Below are 14,632 nucleotides of genomic sequence, written 5' to 3' on the forward strand. Positions count from 1 at the left end.
CCCTAACGCACCTTAGTAAAAGGAGCCCAAAGTTGTTAAATTGCAAGAGGACAAGTGAAAAATTGCAAGAGGACCTTGCAAGACTGGAAAATTGGCCATCAAAATAGCACATGACATGGGGGAAAGTTGAACCCAAACTGTAGCTACATGATGCAGGATTCCATGTTAGGAGTTACCACCTAGGTACCACCTAGGAAAAGAATCTAGGTGTCATACTTTGAAACCTTCAGTTCAGTTAATGGCTGCAGCTAAGAAAGCAAATAGAATGTTATGAATTATCAGGAAAGGAATGGAAAACAAAGATATGAATGTTATAATGCCCTTTATCACTCCATGGTGTGACTGCACCCCCAAATATTGTAATTCTGGTCGCCACATCTCAAAGATATAGCGGAATTGGAAAAGGTACAGAGAAGGGCAATGAAAATTATCAAAGGGATGAGATGACTTTCCTTTGAGGAAAGGCTAAAGCAGCTAGGGCTCTTCAGCCTAGAGAAGAGGCAGCTCAGGGGAGATATGATAGAGGTCTATAAAATACTGAGTAGAAAAGGTAGGTGTGAATCAATTGTTTTACTCTTTCTAAAAATACTTGGACTGAGGGGCTTGCAATGAGACTACTAAGTAGCAGATTTAAAACAAACCGGAGAAAATATTTTTTCATTCAACATGTAATTAAACTCTGGAATTCATTGCTGGAGAATGTGATGAAAGCAGTTAGCAGGGTTTAAAAAAGCTTTGGATAATTTCTAAAAGAAAAGTCCATAAGCCTTTATTAAGATGGACTGGGGAAAATCCACTGCTTATTCCTAGGATAAGCAGCATAAAATCTTTGGGATGTGCCTGGCACTTGTGACCTGGGTTGGCCACTGTTGGAAACATTGATGGACTTCGATCTGTACCAGTATTGCAACTATTATGTTCTTAATGTTTTTTATGATGTAACACTGTGCATGAAAACCACAATAAGATAAAATGTTTAGCAGCTGTAAGAAGTGTGGAGAAAATATATAGGTGCAAGTCTGGTGCTACTTGCAGCTATAGGTTTTCCTCTTATACAGGCCTGCAGAGAAATAGATTATATTTGTATAAAGAACATTTCTGTAATACGATCAGCACTACCACCTTATATGCTCCTTTGTGCTTACTATATATGAAAAATCTATATAAAAGTGTAGAACACATTGCTAGTGCTTGGAACAGCTTCAGATATTCCAGTGCCATTTTGTCAATGCCAGTCAGTGCAGAAGTTAAGGCCTAGGCTAGGACAGGACATCAAGCCGCTGCCATGAAAGTGCCGGTTACAGAGGGACTCTAGGTATGCCGTTATGCGTCATTCTCTTATTTCTTCCCATGTGGCTCTGTTTTCGTGGCTTGAGTGCCTTCATTCTCACCTCAAACACTTCATGGATAGCCTTGCGAAAACAATGAAAATTGTAGTCGATTAGACCTAGTGAGATAGAAAGAAGAACCAAGATCTGTTAACGAATCTCTAGCCATTTGGGGGGGAGAGGGGGTTGTCCATAACATATTGAAATATCATTTACATTAAAATGTATATGTCTGAATCACTTAGGTGGTTATTTTAGAAGCTCTATTCTTGTTTTTGACGTCTGAAAACTAGCATTCAGACGTCCATATTGCATATCCCCCTCAACGCAACTCCCCTCTCCTCCCCCCTTCACCAGTTCCCTTCTCTTTAGCCTCAAGCATGTCAACTGCTTCCCTAACGGTATATATACTGGATCTACACTATTTCCTATTTGTACAGCATCTTGTAGCTCTTGAAATATACAGCTCCATTATTCTGGTAACTTCTCCTGGAAATGACCAGAATTCTCTCTGTAATTATCCTGGAAATGTCCAGTTGTCTCTTTTGTAATCCGCCCAGAATTGCAAGGTTGAGGCGGAATAGAAATCAGTAATGTAATGTAATAGCTGGCCAAATTACAATTTTACAAAGGCAGGATATGAATGTTAACACTACAGTACAGCCATGTGACAAGGGGGCATGGTGAAAGTGTCAACTTCAGTAGCTGGAGAAAAGGTAGATCTGTACAGTCTATGTCCTGAAAATGGCAAAGGCAACTCAAGATCAAGTAGTAGATATGTAGTATCGCATCATACCTTATGCTATGAGTTTATTTTGTTGGACAGACTGAATGGATCTATACAGGTCTTTATCTGCCATCATCTACTATGTTACCATGGATGTCCATGTCTAAAAAAGATGGGCATCCAAATTTGGACCTGGTACTTGGCATATCCAGGCCACATATCAGCTTGAGGTATTGTGGACATTCTTAATACAGCAGCATGCTGGTCTGAAAAGTAGCCTACAGATTAGTGCAGTGGACTGAGAACCAAGGGGCATAAACTCTGAACCCTCCAGAGACAGAAAAATATTTACTTCAAGATTACAATGCCAGCATCTATTAGCATCTTTTGTTTTATTGTCTCTATATTTTAGCCTTTTGGAATTCCATCTGGAATCAAGTAAATTGTTTACTGGAAAATCATGTAGCACTATCTTATGATACAGTTTTATTTGGAACAGCTATGAGAAAAAAGAGTCAGATATCCTCATTTAATAATAAATTTTTATTAATCATGACTGGAGTCGCTGAATGAGTCCAAAACAAAACTACTTTGGCTCGGCCCAAGTTTAGATCATTTACCCACCTCCATCCCACTACCTTCCGGCCCCACTCTTCAGCTTGAGTTTTCAAGCAAAGTCCTAGGCATCGTCATAGACTCCTCTCTCTCCTTCAATGATCACCTCAACTCCCTGGTAAAAAAAATGCTTCTTTAGCCTCCATATGTTGAGGAAAGTAAGATCCTGCTTTCATCATTCTCATTTCGCCATCCTCGTTCAATCCACCATCCTCTCTAGACTGGACTACTGCAACTCCATTTATATAAGTTTAACTAAGAAAAACCTCCATAGACTTCAGCTAATTCAGAACGCCGCAGCCATGCTTATTTTCGCAAAAGGCAAGTTCGATCATGTCTCCCCACTCCTCTCCAAGCTTCACTGGCTCCCAGTATACTCCAGAGTCCTCTATAAATGTGCCTGCATAGCCTTCAAGATTCTACATGGCGTCCTTCCTCCCGTTATCCCACTCTTTTGGAATTCCTCAAACCCACACTCCACTAAACCCTCCCAAAAACTGAAACTATCTTTCCGCTCTATAAAAGGTATATCCCGCGCAGGAAAACTTGGAACATCCCTCCCCTTTAGAACCACAGAACTCTGGAACAACCTCTCATCCCCGCTCAGAAATTCTAGCTCCTTCCAATCCTTCCGCAAACACTTGAAAACTTGGCTCTTTTCAAAAATCTAATCACCTCCCGTTCTCCAGTACCCTGTCCCTCTCTATCTTCTCAGTCCCTCTCCTATATCCCTTCATTGTAGTTCCTTTCCTCTTAACTTCTGTAAACCGTGCCGAGCTCTGCGCTTGCGGAGATGGCGTGGTATACAAACCTAAGGTTTAGTTTAGTTTAGTTTATTCAACATATCACCAACAATTGGAAGGATTGCAGTAAACTTAATTTCACCTTTTGGTGGAACTCATTATGTCATATGTTCAAAATGGAAAGATCAATAGCTGTACAAAATGGAAATTATAAGACCTTTTCTAAAATATGGGGGCTATTGACATCTTTTTGTGACGATTATTTTATTTGTGACGATTATTTTATTTGTGACAGTTATTTTATTGAAATATACACCATGAATAATAGGGAGGGGAAGGGTTCTTATTTTATTGTGTATACTATTAATAATAATGGGAAGGGGGGTGGGTTATGGGTTTATATATATACAATTGTTGTTTTTCTTGATAGACTTACAAGTGATGTTTTCAAGAATATGTATGATATTAAATTGTACACTTGTTGAATGATTAAAAATGAATAAAGATATAAAAAAAGAAAGAAAAATATTTACTTACTGTTGTTGTTAGGTGTCATTGACTCTCGTGTTTGAGTCCTAGCGATTTGATGAATTACAGGTGTAAAAAGAGATTGGTTTTGTGCTAATCCAGAAAGGTCCTGCAGTGCCATCCCCATGGTTGTTTTCGACATGTCCAGCCATCTAATTGCAGGTTGCCTTCTTCGCCTTGTTCCTTTGATCTTTCCAAACATAATGCCCTTCTTCTGCCAGTGTGACCAAAATAAGACAGTTGTAGCTTCATCATTTGGGCTTGAGTAACATAGCTGGTTTGATCTATTCCAGAATCGATTTGATAGTTCTTTTGGCGGTCCACAGTACACATAAAGTCATTCTCCAGCACCAAAGCTAAAATGAGTCAATCTTTGTTCTGTCTTGTTTCTGTAGTGTCCAGCTTTTGCATCCATAATTGACCACTGAGAAAATGAGTGCGTGGCAAGTCTGATGATCATTTGGAGTGTTATTTCCTTGCCTTTGAATGCTTTGTCAAGAGCCTTCATTGAAGAGTGAACAAGTGCTATTCTGCGGAGTATTTCTTCCCTGCTAGTTGCTTCTTTGTTTACGAAAGAGCCCAGCAGATTGAAATCCTTTACAACTTCTTATTCTGTCACCTTCAAGCTCAAAATCTTCATGTTTTTCCGTGTTCATGATCTTCATCTTGTTTATGTTCCATTCTAATCCCATGTTATGACTTTTGGCTTTGACTTTTCTCAGATACAGCATGTCTTCTTTGCTGCTGGTGATGAGCATTGTATCATCTGCATAGTGCAGGTTGTTTATATTTCAGCCACCAACTTTGAAACCGACACTCTCTTCTTCCAAGTTTGCTTTTCTGAAGATGGCTTTGCCGTAAAAGTTGAACAGGTAAGGAAACAAGATGCATTCTCGCCTGGTGCCACATTTTATTGGAAACCAAACAGTGTTGCCATATTCTGTACTCACTACAGCTTCTTGATTTTCACAGATACTCTTTATCAATTGAGTTATGTGTTTGGGTATTCCCATTTGTGCTAGAACAGTGGTTCCCAACCTTGTCCTGGAGGACCACCAAGCCAGTCGGGTTTTCAGGATAGCCCTAATGAATATGCATGGAGCGGATTTGCATCCTGGCACCTCCATTATATGCAGATCTCTCTCATGCATATTCATTAGGGCTATCCTGAAAACCCGACTGGCTTGGTGGACCTCCAGGACAGGGTTGGGAACCACTGCACTAGAGTTCTCCATAGTTTATTGTGATCCATACAGTCAAAAGCTTTGCTGTAGTCGATCGATGAAGCGAAAGTATAGGAACTTTTGGTATTCTTTGCTATTCTCCAATATCCATCTAACATTGGCAATAATGTCTCTCTGAGGGAGTATACAGGTGGATAGAGAAGGGCGACCCGGTCGACATTGTATATCTGGATTTTCAGAAGGCGTTTGACAAGGTTCCACATGAACGACTACTTCATAAAATTGCAAGCCATGGAATAGAGGGTGAAATACTCATGTTGATTAAAAACTGGCTGGAGCATAGGAAACAGAGAGTAGGGGTAAATGGGTAATACTCGGACTGGAAGAATGTCACCAGTGGGGTGCTGCAGGGCTCAGTGCTTGTACCCGTGCTCTTCAACATCTTTAACGATCTGGACATTGGTACGACGAGTGATGTGATTAGGTTTGCGGACGATACAAAGTTATTCAGAGTAGTGAAGACTCAGGGGGATTGTGAAGATCTACAAAGTGACATAATCAAGCTCAAGAAATGGGCTTCGACATGGCAAAAGAGGTTCAACGTGGATAAATGCAAAGTGATGCATGTCGGTAACTCAAATCTCATACACGAATACAGGATGTTCGGGGCGGAACTTGGAGAGACCTCCCAGGAAAGAGACTTGGGAGTTCTGATCGACAAATGGATGAAGCCGTCAGCACAATGTGCTGCGGCGGCAAAAAAGGTGAACAGAATGCTAGGAATGATTAAGAAGGGGATCACGAACAGATCGGAGAAGGTTATCATGCCGCTGTACCGGGCCATGGTGCGCACTCACCTGGAGTACTGCGTCCAGCACTGGTCGCCATACATGAAGAAGGACATGGTACTATTCGAAAGAGTCCAGAGAAGAGTGACTAAAATGGTTAAAGGGCTGGAGGAATTGCTGTACAGTGAGAGATTGGAGAAACTGGGCCTCTTCTCCCTTGAAAAGAGGAGACTGAGAGGAGACATGATCGAAACATTCAAAATACTGAAGGGAATAGACTTAGTAGATAAAGAGACTGTTCATACTCTCCAAGGTAGGGAGAACGAGAGAGTACTCTCTAAAGTTGAAAGGGGATAGATTCCGTACAAATGTAAGGAAGTTCTTCTTCAGCCAGAGAGTGGTAGAGAGCTGAAATGCTCTTCCGGAGTCTGTTGTAGGGGAAAACACCCTTCAGGGTTTCAAGACGAAGCTGGACAAGTTCCTGCTAAACTGGGACGTATGCAGGTGAGGCTGGACTTTGGCCTGGATGCCGCCTCGTGAGTGGATTGCTGGGCAGGATGGACCACTGGTCTGACCCAGCAGCGGCAATTCTTATGTTCTTATGTTGACTTTTTCTGAAACTAGCTTGAACTTCAGGTAGTTCTTGCTCAACATATGATTGTAGCCTTCGTTGTATTTTAAGCAATATTTTTCTGGCATGTGGAATTAATGCAATTGTTCTGTAGTTGTTACAGTCCTAGGCATCGCCTTCAGTATAAGTATGAACAGTGATCTTCAATCAGTTGGCCTTGTTTTCTCCTTCCAAATCTGTTGACATAGTTGAGTGAGGGCCACAATAGCACCTTCTGAGCCTTTAGCTCAATTGGAATACCATCGATACCAGGTGACTTGTTTTTCAATAAATCTTTAATTGCTTCTATGACTTCTTTTAAACGGCATCGGTTTCCTGTTCAATTTCCGCAATGTTATCCTCATTGACTTTTTTTGTATAAATTTTCCATATATTCTTTCCATCTCTTTTTAATGCTTTCTGGATCATTCAATATCATTCCATTGGCGTCTTTAAACATCCCCAATTGAGGCTAGAATTTCTGCCGCAATCACTTAACCTCCTGTTACATTAATCTGGTTTTTTTTGGGGGGTTTGTTTACATGTTCCACTTCCATTTTCCAACAAATATCCTTTATATGTCGTTCTTTGTCTTGCCGAAATTGATGTGGAAACACTGGGTTCATTTGTGATACTCTTTCTCTAATCACCGGAAAGTTTAGCTTGTCTTCTTTGTTCTGCTACTTTTCTGGTCTCTTCTGAGATCCAAGGCGATTTCTTGGCTTTCTTTCTCTTCTGGAGTTCAGGTATCTTTATATTTATAAAGACAGTCTTTCCCTAAAGAACATGGAGCCCCACCCCATAATCTGAAATTATGCTGAATCTACCCCCCAACAGGAGCTGAATTGGGAAAACAAAATGGCTGTCTCAAGCATCACTGAGCCACGGTATTAACTGATATATGGAACAGGATTTCCCATTTTCAGTATCTCCCCATACTATATCAGATATTTAGTTTTATTCTGGGGCATGCCATAGCAGTGGCAGATGAGATCTGCAGCAGGAGCTCTTAAGGCTGGGGTTGAGGATGCCTCAAAGTGTCTGTGCAGACACCAAAGAGCTTTGACAAGAGTGGAAGATGGGTCAGTCCAGGCTGAGCATTGAGAGGCATGGAAATCAGGCTGATCCAGTGACATGAAGCAGTGCTGGAAATTAGAGCTGTACTGAACAGCATATTTTACTAATTTGGCCAAATACGAATAATGAAAAATATTCAACTGAATACGAATACCGAATACAAATAATGGGCATTGAGCTTTAACAAACTAATAATAAAAGAAGCAACATTGAAAAATCTAGGGCTTCTTTTACTAAGCTGCGATAGCGTTTTTAGCACAAGCAGAATTTTAGCGGGCGCTAAACCTGCGCTACGTGGCTAGAATTAACGCCAGCTCAATGCTGGCGTTAGCGTCTAACGTGCGCGGCAATTCTGCGAGCGCTAAAACTGCTATTGCAGCTTAGTAAAAGGAGCCCCAAGAGTTTATTTCAGTAGGGTTCGTTTGTAGTCAAATTTAAATCACTATTTGGCTGAATACAAATAATATATTTGGAGCACTATTTGGGGCCAAATCGAATACAAATATTCAGTACAGCCCTAGTTGGAATGAAGTCAGTGGGCCATGAAACAGCTACTCTTTTGGTGGCTATAGGGACAGTAAAGATTGGGTCATGAGGAGACAAAAGGCAAGAATAGGGTGCCAGTGGAACTGCACCTGACAAAGGGGGAGGGGGCTGAAACTGAATTTCTATCCTGTCCTCCCAGTAGCTCAGAACGGCCTACAAGCAAACATTCACAGTGGAATACATTTGGACAGTACAAAGACTATACAGTAGTTTAAGTACAAGGACTATACAGCAATTTAATAGAAGCATGGAGCGTTGCCAGAGGATGTGGTAAGAGCTGATAACGGAGCTGGTTTTAAGAAAGGTTTGGACAAGTTCCTGGAGGAAAAGTCTATAGTCTGTTATTAAGAAAGACATGGGGGAAGCCACTGCTTGCCCTGTATCGGTAGCATGGAATATTGCTACACCTTGAGTTTTGGCCAGGTACTAGTGACCTGGATTGGCCACCGTGAGAATGGGCTACTGGGCTTGATGGACCATTGGTCTGACCCAGTATGGCTATTATTATGTTCTTACGTGAGCCAAGTATAGGTCAATTAAGCCATTGTAACATCACTGATGATTGGCTCTGAGGCACTGTGGAATGAGACATTATGACATCACAATCTCAGCTCTGGAATGTTGCTCTCATTGGGATTCCGGAATCTTGCTATTCTTTGAGATGCTGGAATGTTGCTACTCTTTGGGTTTTGGTCAGGTACTAGTGACCTGGATTGGCCACCGTGAGAACGGGCTACTGGACTTGATGGACCATTGGTCTGACCCAGGAAGGCTGTTTTTATGTTCTTAAGAGTACTAACCTCTGAATGGGTATATGTTTTTAATCCCCAAAAGGACAGAGGAAAAATTACCTTCTTTCAAAACAAATATCAAAAAGGACAAAACTACGACCAAGAAGGTGATACTTAACTGTTAAAATAGGGAGAAAAGTCCTCAGACGTCAGTTTCATTCATTGGTCAAAAACTAATGTAATGCAATCTAATCTTCATACTTGTATACCACACCTTCCCTGAACTAAATAAAGAGCTTGAAGTGGTTAACAAATAATGATAAAACAATAATTAAAAAATATGAGAAAAATAATTTAATTTAAACACCATTAAGATATCTCAAAAAGTAGTGTCTTCAACTGTCTGCAAAGCAAATAAGAAGAATTTATAGATCAAAAGATAATTGGTAAATTGTTCCACAAGGAGACTGCAACATATGAAAAGGAGTGTTCTAAAAGAATCTTAAAACAATACCATTGAAAGATGGAAATATCAGTGTAATGCTGCAAGACACATTATCAAAAAAAGAAGCCAAGGATAAAAATATATCGGGAACCATATCATGAAACAATTTAAAAATAAGATGCAAACACTTTAAAAATCAATTCTGGTCCAAAGAGACAACCAGTGAAGCTCCTCTAGAAATCACATTTGGACTCACTAAAAATCAAGCAGGCAGCAGTGTTTTGAACCAATTGTAGTTGCTTGAGTGTATCCACACCGATGCCGCAATAAACAGCATTACAGTAGTCAAGCTGAGATAAAATAATGGATTGAACCAAAATCTCAAAATTATTCAGATCTTAAACAATGTAAATTAAACAAACTTTTTTATATATATATATAACCAAAGTGTTAGTTAAGTCAATAGAGAATCCAAAATTATCCGAAGGACTCTAGAAGAATTGTCCACTAAAATAAATTCACCAGTCTAGAAATACATTATTGAATAACTAGTCTTTAAGCCCGTTACATTAACGGGTGCTAGAATAGATGTGTCTGTGTTTCTTTATCTCTCTCTCCTTGGCCGCTGTCTGTATCCTTCTGTCTCCCCCTCCCCCCCGAGCAAAGCTGTCTACCCCCAGCACCCACCTCCCCCCCAAATGTCTCTCCATGGCCCTCTTCTGTCTTCCCCCCCAGAGCAAAGCTGTCTGTCCCCTTTCCCTATCTCTCCATGGCCCCTTCTGTCTCCCCCCAGCACACCCCTCCCCCCAAAGCAGCCCCCTATCTCTCTCCCTGTCTCTCCATGGCCCCTTCTGTCTTCCCCCCCAGAGCAAAGCTGTTTGCCCCAAGCACACCCCTCCCCCCAAAGCAGCCCCCTTTCCCTCTCCCGCTGACTCTCTCTCTGGCCCCCTTTCTCTGTCTGTCTTTCTGTCCCTCTCCCTGGCCCTGTGTCTCTCTTTCTTTCTGTCTCCCTCCCTCCCGCTGTCTGTCTGTCATTTTTCCCCATTTCCCTATGCAGCAGCAATAGCATTTCCCTCCTATTCCCCCCCTTTCCTGTGTAGAAGCAGTAGCAGCATTTTCCCCCACTCCCCCTTTTCTTACCTTATGTTCCCTGCTCCGTTCGGCCCCTCCCCCTTCTTTTATTGCCGTTGTCGATCCGGCCTGCTCCTGCCCCTCCCACCGCCGACAAACCTCGGGACTCCAGCCGCCTAGGCAGCACTTTAAACACGCTGCTTCGCGGCCTTCTACTGGCGATTTCCTCTGCCGCGTCTGTCTCAGATGATGTCATTAGAGGAAATCGGCAGAGAAGGGCGCGAAGCAGCGTGTTTATAGTGCTGCCTATGCCGCTGGAGCCGGGAGGCGACGGAGAGGGCAGGAGGTGCTAGCGGCCGGCAGCGGTGGAGAGCAGGGAAGGGCGCGCATGACACTTGTCTTGCCTCGCGTGAGGCCGGTCTGTAAGCCGCGCATGCGCACTTCCTATGTGTGCCTACAGCTCACGGAAAACGGACGCACGCTTAGGAAGTGCGCATGAGTGGCTTACCGTTTTATTATATTAGATGCCTAAATGTGATCAATTATTTTATTCATGTTTTTTTTGTATATATGTATTCAAATTCTCTTATCTTTCAAAAGGACCCAGCAATGTAACCTATAACATGTGTCTGAAAACATCAAAAAGGATCCAAATATGACAGAGTGTCCATTTTACCCATCAGGCTTCATCAGGGAAATTTTTTTATGTGTTCAGAATTCAAGGCATCATGTTTTATCAGTTAAGTATCACCTTCTTGGTACGATTTTAACTCACCTCTGGCATCCTCTCATTTATAAAGCTCATTACCTTGCTGGCTATAAAATGTCCAACTCTCATGAAACCTAATGTTCAATACAACAGGATTTTGATCTAAACACTTTAGAAAGTGCATGCATTTAGTCATCCTCAGGTGTGACACGTATACACACACAAATCACATGGTAAAGTATTAAGGCCCAAATTCTATATAGTATGCCTAAAAAAAATGACACCGTTTAAGTGTGATTCTTCAAAGTTCGTGTATCTTTTAGAGAATTGCGCTTAGCACTAGTGTATGACACATAGCTTAGGTGCAAGCATTTAAGCCAGCTAAAACCAGGCCTAAATGCCTGTGCCTAAGTTATGCGTGCCTTGGATGTGTTCTAACTTTTAGGAATGCCCCTGATCCTCACCGATCCACCCCTGGCCATACCTCCTTTTCAAATCTGAACACTGCAACTGGCGCATACTTTTTACAGAATCATGCTTTCTAATTTGTGCCTGTAACTTTTAATTGGTCCCAATTAACATCAATTATGATTTAATTACCAATTATCAGCACTGATTAGGTCAATTAAGTTGTGCCCATAACATCAGCTACACACACCAATGTATGTACACAAATGTAGGGACTTGTGAGAACTGGCGGCAGCCATTCAGGGAGTGGCTCGAGGCTAGGCAGGAGCGCAAAAAGCTTACTCATGCCTGGTACACCGCTGGGCCGTGAGAACTTGAGACAGCCATTCAGGGAGGGGCTCAGCGCAGGGCAGGAGCACAGAAAGCTTGCTCCAGTCCAGTACACCGCTAGACTACTAGGGATTCAAAAAGGTACACGGGGGAGTCAGGAGGGAGGTTAAAAAAATTGTCAGTCAGCCGGGACAAGAGACGGGAGGGATCGATCCTGTCCCGGCCTACCACTGGACCACCAGGTCATATGGCAGGCTCGGTGTTGGCCTGCAGGACATCGGGAGAGAGGGGGGGACAGGGTGAAGAACCTGGCAAGCCAAGGAGGGAGGGGGGCTGGGTGCAGATCCTGGCAGGACAGGGCATATGATTATTAAACCCCCCCCCCCCCAGCTTCTATTTGAGTCACCTGTTTCCTCCTTTTTTTGGGGGAAAAAGGGTACCTCAACTTATATTCAGATTGTCTTATATTTGCGTATATACGGTAAGTGGTTTACAATTCTACTATAACAGAAGTGGAGGTTACAAAAAAAAAAAAAAAAAATCAACTAAAATACACTAGGGATAGGAGTTGTAGAACTGCCCCTCCCCCAAAGGATTTAACATTGCAAATATCACAGTTCTGTGAATATGATAAATCACACAGCTAAATAATCTCTTAGTACAGGAATCATCCCATTGCAACCAGTTACATCTAAAAACAAGATGCAGCACATCATAAAAGATTTATAAAGCTCTAAAAAATATGTTCTTTGATTTAGACCTGAAGCAGGTGGACTCAACTCTGCTTTACCACCTTATACTTCTATTCCCCAGTAGGTCAAGAGAAACTCCAATAACACAACTGGGGAGTCCTAGAGCATGTTATAAACATCTAAAAGGCACATCAGAAATTAAAATGTGCCACAAAATAAATACTTGAAAATCACTTGAAAAATTACCTTTTCTCTCAAAACTTTCTTCTCTGACAAAACAAACAAGAGCAAGAAATTTTGTCACTTCCTTTAGGTACAAAACCGTTGTGTTGTTCAGTTTTATGATTGCCATAGACTCCTTATCATAAGGGGGTCCAATTTCTTCTCCTCTCAGCCTATGTGGAGAGAAAAGCGGGGAAAAAAAGATTTAAATTGCATTATTATATAAATGTAATGTCTGATGATCGATGGTGGTCACAGACTGTTGCCTTGAGAATACCATGCTACTTTCCACAGGACTAGGTTGTAAAAATCCATTTCCTAGCCTATTCAGTGGTTTTATTTGACATACATTCTGGTCTTCTTTGGCTTAATGAGTTTCTATTTCTGTAATACAGAACAGAACATTATTCACAGGCTGCATAAATTTTGGTGGGTCAAAATAATAATCCAAAAATGGTGGCAAATGTGATTTTTGGGATCTGAAGGAAGGACATTATGAGGGTAATTCGACAACCAATGCACCTAAATGTTCAGAATTCTAGCATGTACATTCATACATAGGCACTTATACATGTACATACCACCTAAGCACTATTCAAAAACCCATTCAACTTACGTACTATATGTAGGGGTCAATTCATACTTTGGGTGCTGAGAAATACCAATGAGACCCATTTAAACCCAGATTCTCTAAACAAAGCCATTGTTGGCGGCTGCCTTAAAAGCATCTGTTGATCGTGTGTCGATCACGTGACGGTGCTGTTTAGAGAATTGTGCCTTCGGGAAATGTAGGCACCAGAAACGTAGGCCAGGGTTTTCAAGGCCTACATTTCTGGCACTTACCAATGACATGAAATGTGCCTATGGAGCCTTGATTGGATCTTTAGCTCGGGTGGCTGTTATATGCTTGAATTTGGATGTTGCTGGAAGAAGATTTACTGACCGCATGAAATTGGCATCTCGTACTCTCAGACCCAAATTCTATATATGGCACCTAAAGTTGTGTGCACATACATCAGTGTGTGTAGGCCAGGGGTGCCCAATAGGTCAATCACGATCGACTGGTAGCTCGCCAAGGCAAAGTGAGTTGATCACCCAGGACTCACTTTGCCTTGGCGATCTATCGGGCCGATCAGTCTTCCTCTCCCTGACGTCAATTCTGCAGTCGGAGAGGAAGTTCGGGCCAGCCAATCGCTGCCTGGCAGAACTGACGTCAGGGAGAGGAATCCTGGTCGGCCTGAAGCAGGGAGAGCATGGGGCGGACGGCGTCGGCTTTGGGGCCTGTTATCCATTGGTGGCGGTTTGGGTCCTGTTCCCCAATGACAGCGGCAGTGGCAGTGGCTTGGGGAAGGGCAGGGAGAAAGAAAGAAAGGGGGCAGGCAGGGAGACAGAAGGGAAGAAGAGAAACAGAAAAAAAGAAAGGGGGCATGAAGAGAGAAAGAAAGAAAGGTCAGGGAGAGAGGAAGAAAAAGTTGGGGGAGGGAATGAGAAGTGGAGGAGAGGAAAGATTGGATGCACAGTCAGAAGAAGAAAGTGCAACCAGAGACTCATGAAATCACCAGACAAGGTAGGAAAAATGATTTTATTTTAAATTTAGTGATCAAAATGTGTCTGAATTTATATCTGCTGTCTATATTTTACAATATGGTCCCCTTTTACTAAACCGCAATAGTGGTTTTTAGCGCAGGGAGCCTGTGAGCGTCGAGAGCAGCGCTGGGCATTCAGCGCAGCTCCCTGCGATAAAAACTGCTATTGTGGTTTAGTAAAAAGGGAGGGAGGTGGGTATTTGTCTATTTTTGTATGGTTGTTACTGAGGTGACAATGCATAGAGTCATCTGCTTTGACCTCTTTGAAAAAACCCCGGAATAGGAATGATAA

The 14,632-nt window shown here is 42.1% G+C and overlaps 1 protein-coding gene across 3 annotated transcripts in view; it reads right to left on the reverse strand.

The window, feature by feature from the left end:
- Window positions 1-753: 753 nt before the first annotated feature.
- Window positions 754-14,632, reverse strand: part of RRAGD (Ras related GTP binding D) — a 149,390-nt gene continuing 135,511 nt past the window's right edge. For all 3 annotated transcript variants that reach the window (XM_033936197.1, XM_033936196.1, XM_033936195.1), the window contains exons 7-8: window positions 12,779-12,927; window positions 754-1,447 (exon numbers count right to left, since the gene is read on the reverse strand). In XM_033936197.1, coding sequence (XP_033792088.1) covers window positions 1,299-1,447; window positions 12,779-12,927 — 298 coding nt within the window. In that variant the 3' untranslated portion in view covers window positions 754-1,298. The remainder of the gene's footprint in view (window positions 1,448-12,778; window positions 12,928-14,632) is intronic.

Source organism: Geotrypetes seraphini, chromosome 3, assembly GCF_902459505.1.
Source record: "Geotrypetes seraphini chromosome 3, aGeoSer1.1, whole genome shotgun sequence".
Taxonomy (NCBI): Eukaryota; Metazoa; Chordata; class Amphibia; order Gymnophiona; family Dermophiidae; genus Geotrypetes; species Geotrypetes seraphini.